We start from the raw sequence: 19,863 nt of genomic DNA on the forward strand, positions 1-19,863 counted from the left end.
GACGGTAAACACACCACTCCATAAGCAGACAGCTGGTACTCGTGATTCACCTCTGTATTTAGCGGACATCTCAGAGTGAGAGTTCTGATGTTGTTTATGACTTCATATGTACGATTTCAGGAGGTGATCTGGGCCGATAAGACTTCTGTTGATTTAGGAATAGCCTACACCTTTGACGTAACACTAAATTGATGGAACCTGACTGTACACGGACATAGGAGAATATTATGATCACCCCTGGATTGAAATGAACGCAGGTCCCCTTCCCGTATAGGAGTGATTTGTAGTTCTATAGTTACGGACTGTAGTCCATCTGTTTCTCTGCATACTTTGCTAGCCTTCTTTCACCCCGTTCTTCAATGCTCAGGACACCACAGGACTGACCACCACGGAGCAGGTATTATTTGCAGAACTGCAGTGACACTGACATGGTGGTGGAGTGTTAGTGTGTACTGCCCTGGCACGAGTGGATCAGACATAGCAGATCAGTGTTTCAGTGTTTAGACAAAGTTCTTACTCTAAGATGTTTGATGGAAGCTGGTTTAAGGGCCAGAATATAACGATCGATATATTTTTTTTGTGTATAAAACAAGAAAAATGACTAATATGGCAAAAAAGACCAAAAATATTTAATCAGCAGGTTACGCAAGTGCCGTCTCACGGTCAGGTTAGCAGGCCTGTTCTCAAATCTTTGTGGCAACCGAACTTTTGCTGACAAACGCTTTATTGTTTCTCCAGAGACTGTCATTCTGCTTATCCTGAACTCTGGATATGACATTACCAAGCAGCTCCATCTCACTCCAACACCCTCCAAAAGATCAGGTTACTGGAAAATGCCTCCAGTCGAGGTATGAGGTACTATTCTCCAGTATACTGTATCTCATATAATTACATAACGATGATCTAGTCTTTGGAGTGGATTTAACATCACTGCTTTCTCACCATTGAAGTGATTGATGTGTGCTTTTGGGTGTGTGTGTGTGTGTGATGTTTCACTGACCTGCTCCTCACTGATGAGGCCTTTGTGGGTGTGTGTGTGAAGGGGCATGCTCTGACACAGCTCTCCCAGGAGCATGGACACCTCTTTCATACTCCTCCAGCAACAGACCAGCACCATCTGAGCAGTGACTCGATAGGCTTCACTTGCAGGCCCTATGGAACACACACACACACACATTAATGTAAAAGCAATTCTCTCACCGCCCTACGGAGTGATCAAACACTGACCTCTAACGGACAAGACCTGTACTGCAAGTAGGAGGCAAATGACCCTTAAGTTAGCTGTTGGAGAATTGTTATTGATCTTGGCATTGGCTTTGACTGGGCCTTGGAGTATGTGGATATATAGAAGAATGTGGATATATAGAGTATGTGGATATGTAGAAGGATATATAGTGTGTGTGTGTGTGTGTGTGTGTGAGTGTATTTATATGGATTGAGTTCAAATACAGTACGTGGGAGGGTTGCAGAAGCTGACAGGTGCTTTTACCAGTGCCATTGGCCTGATGGGAGTGTGTCTGCTCCTCTGAGGTTGCATCTAGTTCTCGGGCATTGGCGAAGAAGTCATTGGTGTCACGAGGTTGGATCTCCTGGAGGATCCTCTGTAGGCCAGCAGATGTTTCTGTATAAGGAAAACACACAAATAAAATAAATAAACGAAAATAAGAAAATGCTGCTTGTCATCGGCAGCCAGAGCCTACGAGAGCACAAGTGGTCACACTCTCCATGGGTGGGTGGATATGGGCGCGCTCATATGGACATGGGCTCAGTTTAAAAGGAGAAAACTTCAAGCACGTCTACCAAGAAACGTTATGAATGAGGAGATTGATTTAATTCAAATTTCAACCAGTGACCAGAGTTCTCGTAACACTCAGCATGGTTACAGATAAAGTCCCATCCTTCAACAAAAAGAACCAGTCAGCTTGCTGATTAGGAGCGGAGGAGGGTTGACAATATTGTGGTTTTTTGGATTAAATTTTGACAGGCAAAAGATATTAGAGTGTTATGTATCTTCTATATTGGCAGGGAAGTTCATTAAAACAGTGAATTTCTGAATAAAGTATTTATCATAATTGTCTTCATTGTTAGCAAATGCACAAAACAACCTCAAGATCATCGCTACACACATTACCTGCTAATTGAGATTCGATTCATAATCCAAATAATCGATTATTCCTAGATTATTCGGCTATTCAAATCAGCGTTTGCTGCAGCCCTACTCCATGGTTATCGCTCCTGACAAGGCACTTCGAGCGTGCCTGTACTGACCCACCATGCAAATCAGTGAGAGCACAGAACACTGCTACACAAGTGGAAAGGCTTTTTCAGTCTTGCGAAACCCTTCGGCAAACACCAAAAAAGGAAGCACATCATAGACATTTCTGAACGCTGCCCTTTAAGCCACAAGTTATATGGCTCAGGATTTGGGGCAGTTGGTGGCCACAGTAGTGCACAGCCGCCAACAAATTTGGTTGACGCAGTCCTCTCCACATTTGGACTCATGGTGCCTGGATGTGTCTGGTCCAGCAGCAAAGGAGGCTTTGAACCTCTTCCACTTCCGTCCCTTTACTAACCGTCCCTTTAGAGCAACCCCTGTCCAAACACTCACGAAAGGAACCCCACTGGGACCTGCCACAACCCCACACTGACCAAGACCACCAGCACACCAGACCTACGAACAAGACTGCACTTTGGGGACCTCCCTACATCTGGCCTGCTAAAAAAAAAGCCACGCCACAGACCAGTGGGTCAGTTGCACCTTGTCAAAAAGGTACAGGTCACAGTATCAGCACTAAGGCCTATCCTCAGCTTCTAGCTAGGGGTTACCAGTCTTCAGAATCAAGTTGGAGCCAGGAATCTCCTGTCCAGGAGCAATAAAGGAGATTCTATTCTGTTTATTTTGTTGATGTCCCATTTTAGACCTTGGGCAGTTGAACAAGTCCCTGAAAGTCCAAGCAGTCCACATGTTACACACCACCGTTGTTCTTCTTTGCAACATTCCTGGTGGACAGTGGTTAGTTTACGTGGATCTAAACGATGCTCTGGAGCATCTCCAGTTCACCCTTCAAAACAGGGCTATCCCAGTTCAGAGTCTTGCACTTTTCGGCTGACCAGGATGACTATGGGTTAGATACCCTCGCACAGGGAGGTGGTTACTATAAATGCTTCTGCCACGGGGAGGAATTCAAGGCAAGTGGCCTACAGAGAATGCCCAGGAATGCTCAGGGCAATGCGGTTGGTGTTGAAACATGTCTTGCCATGCTTGTGGGAGACGGCCAGACAATGAGGCTGCAATCTGTCACATCAATCATTTTGAAACAACCAGGTCCCACAAGCTGCTGAGCCTTGCTCAGGACTCAGCCCAGGTTGTTCTTTCTGATGGCCGCACACCCGCACCTTACCTAAGGTGCTTGCTCCCGCACTAACAAGTCTATTAACCAGTCAGACCCCAGAAGAGCCAGGTCCTGGTCCTGTTGTGCATCACAACAGCAGAAACTGATATCCACTGTGCAGCACTGCCCCAAAGGTCATCCACTACTATTTACCAAACCACATCCATAACTAATGTACAGATTGGTTGGATGACGCTCAAGGACCACAATTTTCACATGACCTCTAATAGACAGAGACCAGGAATTTTACCTGGTCATTGTAGAACATTAACCTTTTTGCTTTTGAGCCACTCTTGTGCTGTTTTGGATCACTGCCCTGCTGAAAGGTGGCATTTCTCCCACAAGGTTTTAGCATTTTTCGCAAATGGAATCAGGCTGACTTTCAGCACCATCCATTTATGCTTCAATTTTAACACGAAACCCGGTCCTCGCTACTGACAAGCTCATGCAATGAAGTAGCCACATCGACATTCTCACATCAAGAGCCCATCAAAAGTGCTTACCAGAATCGGTATCCATGGGAATAAGACCCTCAGGAGAGGAGCTCTGGACAACAGGGGATACCACATCAGACAACCTGTAGCACAGCGCAATGAGGTCTGTAACTACATCCCTCCATTCAGCCTGCAGTTGGAGAGACCTGCAAACACACACACACACACACACACACACACACACACACACACACACACACACTTTGTTTAGGAAAAAAAAAAATAATAATTCTGGGATGTTTTGTGAATTTGCAAGTGTGAGTGTGTTACAATACCCAGTGTTGAGCTGCTGAAGGGCTGCAGTAATACAGTGGGCTCTGCCATATAGAGGAAAGGAGGCAGCAGCCTGCAGCAGAGACGTCTCAGCTTGTGCAACCTCAGCCTTCAGGCATGCGGTCAAGAACAGGATCACTGGAAATGTGATTGATTAAGTGATTGATAAAGAACAAACACACATAATATATACAGAACATTTCACACAAAAACACACAAGCATTCCATCAAGATATCAAGTCAAACATCAAGTCACAGTTTTTTTTTATACTCAATGATATGAAACCCGCTGCAATGCCACCAGTTCATCTAAAGATCCACCGTCAATATTGGCACACTGGCACAAAATGAATGTTAGGGGGTTGATGGCGAGTGTACGACGGCGCAGGCAAAGGAAGAAAGCAGAAAATTAGAGGCTTTTCTGCTTCAGGCGTCGCCCATCGCTACAGAAAGGAGTGAAAAACCTCAATAGTTCATTATAAATGGAGGTTGACTAACTGGAGAGAACAGAATTTGAAAACACTTTTACCCAAAAGCTACAAAAAGCATAGGTGTGAAAGTCTTTGCAGTAAAAAAAAAAATTATATATATATATATATATATATATATATATATATATATATATATATATATATATATATATATATATATATATATAAGTTATTTTATTATATAGGTATTTAGGATACAATAAAATAAATATTAATGTTTTTATTTCAAAAGTAGCAATGAAAACTGACAAAAATCTACAGAGCATTATTTATTAATGTTGTCGTTCATTGTTGTTATTCCTCATGAGACATCTAAAAGCACCATTTGTTGTATAGATTACATTACAAACCTTTGAACGCATTGCTTTTAGCACCGCTACTCATTCGATTGTAGGTGTTTCCTTTACAGCATATGTTGCTATGAGCAGTTTTGTAAATAAAAACAGAAAACACAGATATATTTACTGAGATCTTTGCTAACATTTAAACTAGGGCTTTCCAATATGGAAAATCTATTACATCACACACTTTCACTATATGCATCATGATATTTTAAAACACTGATAAAATGAAAAAAAACACCCTTGAAAAAAATGTTCTGCACTGTATTCAATTAAACAGAAAAAAAACCCTAGAGGCAACACTTACACTTAAAACTACAGCTCTTATTTATAGCATTATTTATGGAGACCCACTAGCACAATGTTTGATTTACCTGCCAGTGTGTTCTTTTCCAGGACAGAGGATTCAGAAGCACTGGACTGGCTCAGGGCTGGAATCTGGAAAGGGATGCTTGGTTTCTGGGCACAGTGGAGCAGAGCCTGCTGGAGGCCTTCCTGATGCAGAAGCAGATTGAGCAGGTGGGAGGCTGTGACACTGTCAAAAGGCTTGGTGCTGGTGCTGAGGTCCAGGGCAGCCTGGAGCACAAACTGTAGCCTCTCTGGCTCCTGGCCGAGGAGAACATTTAAAGAGGAAACACATTTGCAGGCAAGGTTTTGCCAAGCATAAGCACTATGTCTTACAACGAGAGCTAGAATGTAGTTTTTAGTTAGAAACTCATGCTGTCAACACATCTTTTCAGTCACATTACCATTAGCTTGTTTAAATATCCCACTGGCTTCATAATACATCCTGGCAATATGCTGTACATAGATCTGAAGCAACCAGATCCCAAACTTTTCACATTCATCAAACTGCAACCAACCTGTAGGCCCACTGTTGTAGGAGGCAGTTTCTGCAGTAGTGTGCAGGCCAACTGTTTAACCTCCAGAAAGTTGCTGGCCAAGCAGTAGAGAACAGCCTGGGCATGCGGAACAGTCACACATCCTCCTAGAGCAAAACCCTCAGGGTCTGGGTATGTAGAGAGACAGAGACGAAGAGCGATAAGTAGTCTGGCACAAAACCATCTCTAATCCTGTGAGTTTTCACCTTGGTCTGCTCCCTGGATTTAGTATGGAACTCTTCCAGCAACAACAATTTCAGGAGTTTAAATGTTTTCCAGCTTACCCCCCCCCCCCTCCTCACACACACACACACACACACACACACACACACACACACACACACACACACACACACACACACACACTAAGGATTTGCTCATTTTTGTTGTCTACTGAACACAATAAATTTGTACTGCTAAACAATGAAAGCTTGGAAGATTAAGGGTTTGTTTGATTGATTATATGCAACACCCTTTTTCCAGACTCAAGTTGTCCTGGACTAAACTGAGAACCTCATTTATACTGATCAAAATCCTATCAGTACTTTATGAATAATGTTGTTAATAACAATTCATGAACCTGTGCTTTGAGTACACATACTCTGTGTGCATTGGACAGAGCTTGTTTTGAAAGGACAGTTTTTTGGGTTTCTTGTCTTAGAATGACAGCAAAGCACATCAGCCAGACAACACTGTTTTCCACAAAGAAAATGTTTGCCATTTCTCATTTTTTTCAAAGTGAATAGATCATCAATAATAAATAAATGCAATAAAGATAAATAAATGCAAAGCACTTTGCAACAGGAACAACACTATTGTGCAGGTTTTATACTGTCCAATGAATATAGCGTGTTCATCATGTACCAAATCACATTATTACTACAACTGAAAAGGCACTATTGGATAAGTATTGGAACCTGTTCATTCAATTTTCTCCGAATACTTTTGGCAACACAGTGTATTTGCGGCTTTTGTGACAATGTAATTTGGGAGACGGTAAACACGCTATATCCATTATGCAGTATGAAGCCTGTAAAACTGCAGGTTTCTGGGCGACTAGATACAGCTATTTCAGACCTAGATTTTTAAAATCCTGTAGCATGGACCAGACATCAGGAATTTATGAAAAACCTGAGACAGGAGAGAGGTTTTCATGTCAAGCTGGCGGTGAGGGCTGGTAGTTACCCATGCTGAAGGAAAAGTGGTCAGCTACCAGTCCCAGCAAGTGCAGAGTCACCAGACAACTGGAGAAAGAGGCTCCAGGCTGCAGCACCTGAAAGAGCCTATCGCAGAACCAGTAGAGAAACTCCTGGGAATACACACAAAAACAGTCTGTCAAATTTGGTCTCAGCTGATTCTCCTCTCAAGCTGAATTGTCACACAAGACATGTTCTGATAAATAACTTACAACAAGCAGTGCATGTAGTTTGTAATCCTACTATAACAAATAACTGCGATGATTAAAAGTTACACACACTTGCTCAGAAAATTTAGAAGCGAATTAAATCATAGAAAAAGCCAAACTTCCCAGAATTCCCCACCCAAGAATGTGACCCACAGAAAACTCCCACAAAAAAACAGAACTCTCCTTTCTCTGTTATCTAGGTCTGTCTTCCTCCTCCATCCAACTCTCGATCACTCCATCCCCCAGCGGTCCTCTAATCTAGTGCTCTCTCTCCATGCTCCAAAGCTTTCCTGGCTGTCCATGCAACTTAGGTCAGCATTTTCCAATCCATTTATTTGCCAAAGAGTCCTTCATAATATTGTTTTAAACAGGCCGTGACAAATTTTAATCTACTAGGTAATAGCCTGCAACAATCATTCAACAAGGTGAATCATCCAGGGTTTGAACAAACATCTAAAATATGGGTGTAAGGAAATAGCAATATATCAAAGTATAGCAACATTATGTATCGCAATTCTGTATCGTATTAAAATTAAAAACACAGAATTGAATTATAGTAATTAATAGTTTGACATGTAAAGGTTGGTGGCAGACAGTGGCTCATGTGTGCCGTGTTTAAACTCCAACCACTAGATGGCAGTGCTGTACTCAGTCTCTTCAGAAAATATTTTTGGACCTATAGCCCACTCGCGAGTATCAGACAACTTACTTTTTTGATGGTGTGTTTTATACACTATTATCATATTGCTTAGAGTATCAGTACTTGAAAAGGGAACGGACATAAAAAAAGGAACAATCTGGGAAGAACAGCTACACATCTACTGCTGTTCTCTGGCCTTTCCCCTAACCTGTACCTGGTACGTGTTGAGGACGAGCTGGTCTCTCTCTTTGTGCTGTTGGTCTCTCTCCTGGGCAAGTCTCCTCCGCAGTGACTGAGTGCTTTCCTTCATCCTACACAGCAACTGCCATCACAAACACAGAGAGTGCAGGAGCCAATCAGAGCACATCAAAAGTGGCATGTTACCAATCAGAGTGGACGCAACAGTCAACAGGAGTTTCCAATGCAATTTAAAATGCAGAAAAGCGATGAATGTGCGCTTCAGACCTTTTTGAATAGGCTGACCGTCTGCTGTCTGACTCCAGGTGACTGGCTGTTCAGGTTGCTGGGTAGGAAATGGCGGACCAGCTCCATTTCCTGTGTGGAGAGGGTCTCTGTGCTCCGATGGCTCTCGCACACCAAACCGAGAGCGTCCATGCGTACCTGACCTCACACAGACAGGCAAGCATGCACTGTTGACACAGTTTAATGCAACATTTTGCACAGGTTATAGCTGCTGAGATACAGCTACTGTAATAACTGTTCAAGTCAGATAATGTTAGTGGGCTGATTAGAGACTATAGGATACAGTGATTAGGTGACAGGGTCAATCGGTTGTTGACATGGTGCTATGCACTTGAGAAAATTTTGTTTTTAAATAGTTATTTAACTAGTATTAAATAACTATTTGCTCAGAGAAGCCAATGCATTAAGCATCAATGTCAATGCGGTCACTTCTCTTGCAATTTAATAAATAAAATCAATCAATAAATAAAATAAAATAAATATATTATTTTATTTAATTTAATTAAAAACCTAGGGCTTAATGTATTGAGTATTATTCGTAGTATTTGTGGTCTGGTTAATCAATATATGGTTTGGCTCAGTGGAATTAAAGCAACATTACATAGATTTTTTTTTTTACCTTAAAATAACATCTTCAGAACTATTTTGATGGTACACTGTCTTGCCTCTGTCTTTGTCACTCCGGGTCCAAAAGGCTTTACACTATGTAAAACTTTAATGGAGCCTGTACAAGAGTAATATTTGTGTAAAATCCTGTAATCTTACTCTACCACCTTCTACAGTCCTTCTTTCCCTTCAAAAGCAGGTTCTGTAGCTTCTCAGAAGGTCAACACATGCACATCGAATTGTCCATGAGTGATTTGTATTTGTGGCAGTGGTGTTAAAGTGAATTACACACCCCAACTGCAGGAAGCAAAAATTAGCAATTGTTGCATAATGCTACTTTAAAAGCCTTAAATTTGCTCAGAGAAACGAAGATAATGAGCAGTGATATTGTGTGTTAATGTCAAGGTGTTGCCGTAATCATTTCCAGAACTCTTTACTCTAAACCCTGTGTTGACCCACATTTAAGTTCTTCACTCCAACAAAACCCTAAAACACAACCTAAACTGAATGGCTATCAAATAATTCACAACAGTATCTGCTGTAGGACTAATACCTGAATATTTAACCTAAGGACAAGATCATCCAATAACTGTTTGGGCTAACCAAAAAGAAGCCAGAAATCAAACCTGTGCTCTCCTACTTCAGTAAGATCATTTACTCTGATGATATTTATTTCTTTCGTTATGCCATCTAATGGAAACATAATAAACATTTTAGTAGATTAGGATGAACCAATTATCTAGATTACAATAAATAATTAATTAAATAATCACTATCTATTGTTAGTTTCAGCCCTGATGCACTGCATGCCCTGGCTTTCCCTCACCTGGTCATGCTTGTGCACCAGAGCTTGCTGCAGCAGCGGGAGTGGCACCAGGCCCCCCCACAGCTGTTCATCTGCAGGCTTGAGAACTCCCTGAGCCCTGGCAGCACGTAGACAGGTCATCAGAGCACCCAGCGCTCCTCTGCTACCCACAGAACCTAGAAACCCACAGTCACAACAATGTGTCTCTGACTAAAATATGCTTGTAACTAAAGGATATAGTTTGGATATAGCATCTGGATCAATCCAGTCTTACTTTCTGAGGCAGACGGCATCTCCTGCAGGGCTTGTACCATATGCCCTAAACTAGAAGGGCTGCAGCGCAACAATTTGGGCAGAAAGTAGTCCAGAATATACGTGGTCTGATCCAGCCTGGCCGAACACAACACCTCCAGAAGCGGCGTCACCCAGGTCCTGTGCCATTCGTCCATCCAGCCGTGCCCATCCCCCAGCCGGCCACACAGCTGGGTCTTGTGACTGACAAAGAGCCTCTCCAGCAGCTCGCTAGCATAGGGCGCTAATGTCTGATCACCCATCAAACCTAGAAGCCTGGATGGCAAAGTGGCACTAAGCTTAAGAAGGTATTCAGCTCCCAAAAGCTCTGCCAGACAAGCCAGTGCGCCATACTTTCCCTTCACATGCCACTCCAAGGCCAGCAAGCTCTGGGTCAGCTGGGTGACATAAGGATCGCTAGTCGGGTCAGCGTCGTGGTCACTGCAGCGCTGGTGGAGCAACAGGAGGTTCCGGAAGAGGGTGCGAGCCTGGTGACGGACGCCATCCAACGGGTGCTCCCAGTGTGTGTAGATGTGGTGGAGGAGGCGCGAAGGGAGAGGAGAGTCACCACGGAGCGACAGGTGGAGGAGAGGAGGAGGGCAGTCAGCCTGGAGACAGTCTACAGCAGCGCTGCTCCACAGAGTTAGGACCCGCGCGACCACCATAGCAGTGCTGGACTCCTTCACCCTGACACACAGACACATGGACAGGAGACACTCGTTTTATATTTTAGAAATCCAGGGGATGCAAAATGGGAACATGGGAATTTAATGGTAATTTAAAAGGAAAAGGAAAACCAGAGCCACAGAAACTCAAAGAGGCCCTTGAAACAGCCTTTTTCCAAGCTGTGCTTCCTCCTCTCGGGTAGGGACATTGTTTTTTACCATGTTGCAGTCTTTGAATAGAACTCAATAGGCTTTTGCTAGTGGGTTGGGGTCTTGGAAATGACTTTGGGGTCTTGTTTTTAAAACTCTGTTATGGTTTTGCATGATTTTCTTTTGAATGAAGAGATCATTTCTAAGATCATAATAAGTCACTCCCATGTACTGAACCCTCACTATTCAAGTATTTTAAGATGAATTTAGATTTCCATTCTAGGACACCTTCCAAGCAAAGCTGGAATGACACCAAGCCTGAAAATTTTTTATATAATTTGACATGTTGATTTCATCTATTTTTTAATGTTACATTGCTGAATTAGTCTTGGCTCGAATTACTTAAAACTAAACATATGGTTCCATTAGGTAGAGCATGGTAATTAGTGTACTGCTATTACAGTTTCCAGTCCGGTGTGTCTCTTAGCACATGTGTAACTCTTCACCTTATATCCAGGGACAGGATCACGTCAGGTATAAGGAGCAGAAGTTTCTCAGCCTGTGGTCCCAGCACTCTTCCCTTCCAGTTGAGCATGGCCAGGGCACCATGGCTAAGATAAAGAGCCACAGCTGCTGGCCTGCTGTTCATATACAGACATGCACAGCTCTCCCTTAGCCACTGGGGGGCACTGCTTCCCTCTTGTTCTGAAAACCTCAACAGACCTGCCACCTACAAAACACATGCAAATGGAAAACCACATCAGGCTGGCAAAAGTGGCTTCAAATGTAAAGGCATACTGGGAAAATGCTACTCACTGTGTCCGCTGTGTCATCTCCATTTCCCATTACAGACCTTATGAGCAATACGACCGCCATCCCAGCTGTGCTCTGCACTGACTGAATGAACTCCTCTGGATCAAGTGTGAACGAGAGATAGGATAGTGAGAAAGGAATTTTTTACTGAAGTTTCTCATTTCCATTAATTTTTATCAGTGTGCTCAGGTGACTTTTCGTGGAGTATCAAATGACGGAAAACCAGTGAGATGCTAGTTTTTACTAAACGTAAAATTATCGAAGTGTTAATAGCATCTAGTCTTGCCCCTTTTATGGGGCAAAATTATTGGCAGGTGTAATATACAACATTCCCATGCCTTCACGGATGAGCTAATGGTCATGCCTGTTTGTTAGCCTGTGGTTTGTTTGAATAATGCAGCCTCCAGAGCGACTTATAAGGTTACTCACTGGCAGGCAGTGATGTTATTCATGGCACTACACCAAACACCATTGCGCCACCCCAACCACAGAGTATTTTGTAGAATTTCGTGCTGCAGGTCACTTTGTTTTGCCGTTTTACTTCTTCAACTTCAGAAGTAATTTTATTAAAGTAACTATCTTTAGTTGTGCTTTTAGGCTGCTCAACTTAACACACTAACTACATTGGGTTGTTCGACCTACCATCAGTCAGAATGCATGTATAACACTGCAGAAGCCCACTGAACACTTGCTGCAGAGCGGCGGTCACTGGCGTTTCCAGCAGGGTGGCGCTGATGATCTCCTGACATCTTTGAACCACCAGCATAGAGGTCTTGACCACAGCCAGACAGGACTGCATAAGTTGGGCCTGGGCTACATGTCGACCAGCTAGACTTCTACAGACAAGAGAAAGAAAAGAAAATGCAACATGCTGACACTGTTATATATTACTGCCCCCACTTTTTCCAATTTCAGATGCCAAATGCAGGAATTGATGAATGGTTCCACAGTGATGTTGCAAACATTAATACTGAAGACACATAATTACCTGTTCAGCTCTAGATATTCACTCATAGCCTTCTGGAAAAACTGGAGGACTACAGGGAAAAAGAGGAGTTATACACTGGCATTAATCGACAGATCTGCAGACTCAAACCAACCATTGAAAAACACCACACTAATTGGCCATAACATTATTACCACCTGCCTAATACTGAGTAAGTCCCTGTGTGCCACCATAACAGATCTGACTATTCGAGGCATGGACTCTACAAGACTTCTGATAGCATCCTGGGGTATCTGGCACCAAGACTTCAGCAGCAGATCCTTTTGGTCCTAGACGTTTCGAGATGGGGCCTCCACTGATTAGATCAATGAGCATTAGAGAATAATAAAAAATAAATAAATAAAAAAACACACACACAAAACCTGCTTGATCTTTTGGAGGTGCAGTTGTGTAGCCATCATGCCCTCAGTGTTGTTGTTTTGTTTGTTTTTTTTCCCTTCACTTGTCAGTGGTACTAATGTTATGGCTGATCAGAGTATACACTGTAGGCCACATATGATCAGGGGAAAATTATACATTCATAGGTAAACTAACCTTCTGTTACCAAGTGATGAATACATCTTTCACCAATAGGGAATCCATCAAGACAAGATGCGATGCAGTCTGTGAGATGTGAATAATGCTCAGAGCCCAAAGAAGAAAGAGAGCCAGACAGACACTTAGACAAACTGCACACGGCCCTCTCCTGCAGCCAGTCTGGAACATTACTCAGAGCGCTAAATGAAGGACAGAGATAATTGTTTTTTCAGGGATCAGAGCTCTACAATGTAGATGGACAGGCATATGGCAGATGAAGAAACTTCAGGAAAAAGAAACTTACCTGGCAATGGCCCTCTTCAGTGGGTTCTTAGCCTGCAGAGTGAGGTAGATGTCTGCCAGTGTGTCCAGGCAGGCCAGAAGTAAGGCACCGGGAGCTGACTCATCCTCTCTCAAACTCTCCAGCATGGAGCCTGTCTGCATAATCAGCATACAGAGCCACACACATTTTGTCATGTGTAAAGTAATTACATACTATACACATGCAGATAAGTGACAAGTCAAAGAAAAAGCCTGACTAGCACAACATGTCCAGGTGCCAAACGGGGGTAGTGCATTAGAGGTGTAAGAAAATACTGATTTATCGGAGTACTGCGATATGATGTTTTTCAATACTGTATCAATTCTCAAAATCCATTTTTATTTAACAGTTCACATGCAAAGATTAGTGGTAGACAGCACTGCATTTTGGTAGCAGTTTGGTTGTGTTTAAACCTCCACCACTAGATAGCAGTGTTGTCACTGCTGTCACCTTGCTTACAGTACCGCAATGCATAACATCACAAGTTCTTGCCAATCCACAGCCCTATACTGCATTACAGTGAATTAACAGCCTACCACGCTCTATTGAATGTATAAAAGGTGCAGATCAGACTGGTTGACCTTGAGTTTGGATCTGAGAGTATATGGTGTATACCAAGAGAACAGCACATGCCTAAATGGTTTTGGGTCCCCCAATCCCCAATCCCCTTAGTTTAGGGTCACTGTAAATCAATGTTTTAAATCTTTAATCCAACTGCATTTCTATTCTGAATGAAGTGCCGATGCCTACATCCACAGGGCACAAGGGTGCACTGAATAGTGCTTTGCTATGGTCTTCACAGTCACCAGATTGCAACCCCGTTTAACAGTGATAAGGCATTTTAGACATATGTGTTCAGACAGAAATCTCCAACACAATCATCATATCACCAAAAGAACCAAAGGGAATATCTTTTAGAAGCTTGGGGTTCCATCCTTTCATAACTGTTCCAGTGACTTGCAGAATCTACACCAAGGAACACTAAAGGCCTTCTGGCAGCTTGTGGCGGTCCAGCACCTTACTTCAACATTTTATTCAGGTTCTTCCCTTTACTTTTGTACCTATCTTTACATGACTGGTGTTCTGCTTCTGATGTTAACTCTCAATCTCACATCAGTAGTTATGAACCAACTCTTGGTTTATAACTCGTCAATCAAGAGTTATAAACCAATAAAGAAGACCAGAAGCAATAGAACAAACACCTAACGGCCCTTCTAGTACTGTGCTGATGTGATCAGGGGTTTCCCTCAGCCTTTTATTCATAGGCCCACATGCACCAGGCATAACCTCCATACCTTAGAGACCAGTTGGATCTGCTGAACCGGATCAGTGGAGGCCAAACAGTCCTTCAGCGTCTGGGCAAGCTGCCTGGAGCCATTGTCTCCATCTACTGACAGAGAAGCTGAGCAAGAGAAACACACACATGTTCAGTAAGACAGCAGTGTACATATCCGACCGCAATCCAACCGCTGACACCAGTTACTCACCCCTCAGGCTCTCCAGTTTGGCACTGTCCAAGGCCACAGCCTCCACTTTGGGAGTTTTCTTTTTCACCACCATGACTACCTCTGAATCAGAACAATGGCAAACGGGTGTGCGTCAGGGCTACCAACAGTCTGGAAAAAACATCGAAAACTCCATCAGAGTCCACAAAGATGTTTCATTAATGATTAATGATATGTCTTCAACTTGCACGGAAGCCTGTTTTGTCAGATCTGTACATAAATGAATGTATTACTGGGTCATTTTACTCAACAATAATAAAAGTCAACGTGGATCAAAGGCCGAGGAATCAGACCTGCAAAGCAGAGCACTGAGTACTGATAAGTTCAGAGAGAGTTTAAAGGATAAAAGGATAAAGGTGCACGTATTTGTCACTGTACAGCGAAATGTGTCCTCCGCATTTAACCCATCTGGTAGTGAACACACACACTCACACACACACACACACACGTGTTAGGGGCAGTGAGTACACACACACACACACCCAGAGCGGTGGGCAGCCAACTCCAGCGCCCGGGGAGCAGAGAGAGTAAAGGGCCTTGCTCAAGGACCCAACAGTGCCTGGGAATCGAACCCCCTGTTATCGATATCCCGGCGCTCTCTAACCGCTGAGCCGCCACTGCCCAGCACGCAGTCCCCCACTACCAGAAATTATGCAGTCGAGATTCCCACATTTGGGGAATTCGCAGGGGTCAGCACAACCAGAGTGCAATGGTTGAGCCTCACCCTGGGTGAACCACCTTCTTGATCATGGTATCTCCCCTGCCAGGTAAGTAAGTGCCAGGTAAGTAATGAAGCCTAAAACACAGCGGTTTACTCTTTTAATTCTGGTCAATATCACACCAGGCACATTATTTGTCTTAGACGTATCCAGACACTAGTTTTATTAGAAAGTTCAGTTCAAGGTGCACCACTGCTGACACTGACGTTCAAAGCACGGCCAGTAAAACGGGATCCTCTGGAGAAGCCGCAGCTGAGCCTAACATCACCATGCCCAATGCCAAGCACTGAGAGGAATGAGGTGTGTAAAAGTGCCTTCTCTGGAGTGATGGAGCGCCATCCAGTTCTTATGGGGCGAGTTACAGAGTGTCGTGTATTGCCCAGATCTAATCAGCCAACATCAGTACCTGACCTGACCAGACTAGGGTTAATGCTGTGGGGTGCCTCACTCAGAAGTGACACATCTAAGAGGAAATATCTGAATGTCTGATCATTCAGTCTGCGGTGAAACACACCATAATCCTTGTAAAGAGCCGGAGATGACAAATAAGGCACATGGACCTTCTCATGAGGGATGGGCAAGGCTTCAAACATGTGGACTTAGCACCTGGATATTTGAACTTTTTTACCGGATTTTTACTGAATATTTTAAATGTAATTAAACAACAAAAATGTAAATATACAGTAAGAGCTGTCCAGATACTCACAGCCTTCACCAGTAAGACCACCAGCTAGCTAACTTGCACGTTACCTTTTCAAACTAGCTAACTAACTGAATGAGTGAGATGAGAAAGCTAACGCTAGCCGCATGCTTATTCATACAGTTTTCAAAGCGAAATTTCCACGGAATTCTTCACTCACCAATCAACCTTTAGGCCGTATTACCAGCCCTACACCGTATGAAAAATGCAGTCTAATCCTAATTGCAAAAAACACACCGACCTGTCTTTAAAATCTGAACGTAAGACGCTCGCTAACCACTTCTACTGAACCCTCACCACCATAACACACGCGCACACCACGTCAAGTCCGGAATCGTCAGAGCTAGACCCGCCCGACGTCGCTGATTGGCCGAGTGGGATGTTTTCTCACTTTTATTGGTCGAGGCGTCCGTCAGACAAACTCGACTCTCATATTAACATAACCCCGCCCACAACGCTCACTATTGGGCCTGTTGACTGGACAGCACGCCCCCGGACAGAGCCCACTGGCAGAGCGATGCGGTGCGATGCTGAAATGGAAAGTTTGAGGGAGGATGAGAGACTTTTGACCGTTTTCGGGCTTTTATGACTGGGTTAACGGAGCAGTGAGGACCGGGACAGGACGGAGGATACCATGGAGTGAAACCAGCGGCAGTGTTTATCCCAGATTTCTCTCAGGGTAAGAAGGAGAAGACTGTTGTTAACTGTGAAGACGTGCTGTGTTTTCCCTTCAGGATGAGGACGTGGGGGGAGAGAGGGGGTTGTTGGGGGGGGGTCTGCTGCTGGGTGAACTTTTTCCTTCTCTGCACTTGATTTTAAGCTTATAACAACAGAGCATAACATGAAAATGTAGTGTTAATAGACCAAATATATATATATATATATTTAATTCTATTGTAAAATAGAATATCATTGTTTACAACAGTGTAGTGCTGGACAGTATAGTCTGTAGTGTACAGCACTGTAGCTAAGCAGTCTAAGTGCCATTTAACACATAAACCCATGAGGAAGACAGTATTATATATAATATATATTGTTTTATGATGGGCAGAGAAATAATGTCCTATTCATACAGTGGCTGGAATGTCTTTACATACAGTCAGATCCATAAGTATTTGGACAGTGACACATTGTTTTTGTAATTTTCTATACTCCCCCACAATGGATTCGAAATGAAGCAATCCGATGTGATTAAAATTTAGACGTCATCTTAAAATCAAGGGTTTAAAAAAATATTGCATTAATTGTTTAGGATTTATAGAATATTTAATACAGTCTCTCCATTTTACAGGGTCCAACGTAGTTGGACAATTAACTGATAAACAGTTTCATAGTCAGGTCTGGCCTGTTCCCTCAATAATCCATAACAGATGAAGGAGATAAAAGGTCTGGAGATTATCCCAAGCATTGAATTTGCATTAGGTAGTAATTCCAAATTTCCAGTAATTCCAGTAATTTCTTTATTCCAAAGAGTGTTGATGCAACTGGAGGGGGTCATCAGTAGACTGAAATAACAAAGCAAGCATATCAGAAATAAGCAGAACAGCAGAAATGTTTGAAATGGCTAAATCAATCATTTAAAACATTTAAAAAATGAAGGAACACACTGATGAGCTCAGCAACACCAATAAAGGGTCACAGAAGATTCACAGAAGAGTCACAACATCTAGTCGAGAACACCAGGAGGTAGGTGTGTCAGTGTCAAAGTCTACTACTAAGAGATGCCTTCATGATTTGAAAAAGGTATGGGTCTACATCAATGTGCAAACCGAATGGTCAGATAGGACTTCTAGAAGCTTAAATCTTAAAAAGCCTGCCCAGTTCAGAGAGATGAAAGCAACAGTAACTTATAGAACAGTAACCATGGAGAAGGAAGGAAAGGTTTCATGATTTGAAGTGCAAATTTATCATCTTTAAAACATGGGTGGGGCACTGCTATGGCATGGATATATATATATATGGCTGCCAGTGGAACTGGGTTGCTGAGGTTTATTGATGATGTGACTGCTGACAGAAGTCGCCTTATTGTACAGATAAACAATAACCTCAAAAATATCGCACATTCAGCCCAAGAGCTTCTCAAAGGAAAGCTTACTGAAGACAGAACTGGAGGCATGAAGACCTACAAACAAGCAGCAGTTGAGGGCGGCTACAGTAAAACCCAGGCAAAGCATCTTGAAGGAGATATTTGGTTTTGTTCATGGGTTCTATACTTCCGGCAGCCCTTGATGTAAATTATCTACATGCAAATATGAAAAGTACTCCATATGTTTAAAAAAAGGTATGGGTCTACATCAATGTGCAAACCGAATGGTCAGATAGGACTTCTAGAAGCTTAAATCTTAAAAAGCCTGCCCAGTTCAGAGAGATGAAAGCAACAGTAACTTATAGAACAGTAACCATGGAGAAGGAAGGAAAGGTTTCATGATTTGAAGTGCAAACTTATCATCTTTAAAACATGGGTGGGGCACTGCTATGGCATGGATATATATATATATGGCTGCCAGTGGAACTGGGTTGCTGAGGTTTATTGATGATGTGACTGCTGACAGAAGTCGCCTTATTGTACAGATAAACAATAACCTCAAAAATATCGCATATTCAGCCCAAGAGCTTCTCAAAGGAAAGCTTACTGAAGACAGAACTGGAGGCATGAAGACCTACAAACAAGCAGCAGTTGAGGGCGGCTACAGTAAAACCCAGGCAAAGCATCTTGAAGGAGATATTTGGTTTTGTTCATGGGTTCTATACTTCCGGCAGCCCTTGATGTAAATTATCTACATGCAAATATGAAAAGTACTCCATATGTTTATAATGATGTTATGTTGTCCAGTTACTTTTGAACCTGTGGGAATAAATGGGCTGTAATTCCTGAATGTTAATGCAGTATTTTTGTTAAACCTCTTGATTTGTCACATTATCATTGTTTGAATCATTGTTTCATGATTCAAAGCATGGCCATATAATCTTTCAAACATGGTGGAGGCACTGTTGTGACATGGCTATGCCATGATGTCAATTCTGTCATGCCAAAGGACTGTAAAAAAGTGCATGTATTTCATTTTTTTTATTGTGAAGATCAACATTAAGTAGGTAATAGTGGGTGACATGGTAAAAATACTAGATCACGATATTTAAAAACTTTTTCGCAATAAACAATATTTATCACAATAAACATCAGTAGTGACAGATTCTTAAAAACTACTGTTTAGATCCTCTCCCGTACTGATTACAGTGATTTTAATTCAACATCTGCTGCACTTCATCTAATTAAACCAGTCTAATCACACTGTTTGTAATGAAACCTGCAGCTGATCAGTGTTTATTTAGCACTAACAGTTTCCTCCATATGCTTAGAAAAGCAT

At 42.7% G+C, this 19,863-nt stretch overlaps 2 protein-coding genes and 1 non-coding gene across 4 annotated transcripts in view; 1 reads left to right on the plus strand and 2 right to left on the minus strand.

Moving 5' to 3' along the window:
- The window catches only part of thada (THADA armadillo repeat containing), a 99,083-nt gene extending 82,312 nt beyond the window's left edge, over positions 1 to 16,771 (minus strand). The window contains exons 1-20 of the mRNA XM_072677711.1: positions 16,659 to 16,771; positions 15,062 to 15,190; positions 14,870 to 14,976; positions 13,557 to 13,690; positions 13,271 to 13,452; positions 12,719 to 12,767; positions 12,373 to 12,566; positions 11,734 to 11,828; positions 11,424 to 11,647; positions 10,086 to 10,789; positions 9,833 to 9,987; positions 8,383 to 8,538; positions 8,132 to 8,239; positions 7,058 to 7,181; positions 5,855 to 6,000; positions 5,366 to 5,597; positions 4,162 to 4,297; positions 3,896 to 4,032; positions 1,490 to 1,621; positions 1,001 to 1,152 (exon numbers count right to left, since the gene is read on the minus strand). Coding sequence (XP_072533812.1) covers positions 1,001 to 1,152; positions 1,490 to 1,621; positions 3,896 to 4,032; positions 4,162 to 4,297; positions 5,366 to 5,597; positions 5,855 to 6,000; positions 7,058 to 7,181; positions 8,132 to 8,239; positions 8,383 to 8,538; positions 9,833 to 9,987; positions 10,086 to 10,789; positions 11,424 to 11,647; positions 11,734 to 11,828; positions 12,373 to 12,566; positions 12,719 to 12,767; positions 13,271 to 13,452; positions 13,557 to 13,690; positions 14,870 to 14,976; positions 15,062 to 15,134 — 3,240 coding nt within the window. The 5' untranslated portion in view covers positions 15,135 to 15,190; positions 16,659 to 16,771. The remainder of the gene's footprint in view (positions 1 to 1,000; positions 1,153 to 1,489; positions 1,622 to 3,895; positions 4,033 to 4,161; positions 4,298 to 5,365; positions 5,598 to 5,854; positions 6,001 to 7,057; positions 7,182 to 8,131; positions 8,240 to 8,382; positions 8,539 to 9,832; positions 9,988 to 10,085; positions 10,790 to 11,423; positions 11,648 to 11,733; positions 11,829 to 12,372; positions 12,567 to 12,718; positions 12,768 to 13,270; positions 13,453 to 13,556; positions 13,691 to 14,869; positions 14,977 to 15,061; positions 15,191 to 16,658) is intronic.
- Positions 15,685 to 15,854, minus strand: LOC140555035 (U1 spliceosomal RNA). The gene has a single exon (XR_011979656.1). It is a non-coding gene; the product is annotated as a U1 spliceosomal RNA (small nuclear RNA).
- A 241-nt stretch (positions 16,772 to 17,012) lies between the features above and the next one.
- Positions 17,013 to 19,863, plus strand: part of plekhh2 (pleckstrin homology domain containing, family H (with MyTH4 domain) member 2) — a 43,268-nt gene continuing 40,417 nt past the window's right edge. For both annotated transcript variants that reach the window (XM_072677712.1, XM_072677713.1), the window contains exon 1: positions 17,013 to 17,177. The gene's annotated coding sequence lies outside the window, so the exon portion shown is untranslated. The remainder of the gene's footprint in view (positions 17,178 to 19,863) is intronic.

The sequence above is a fragment of the Salminus brasiliensis genome, chromosome 4, assembly GCF_030463535.1.
Source record: "Salminus brasiliensis chromosome 4, fSalBra1.hap2, whole genome shotgun sequence".
NCBI lineage: Eukaryota > Metazoa > Chordata > Actinopteri > Characiformes > Bryconidae > Salminus > Salminus brasiliensis.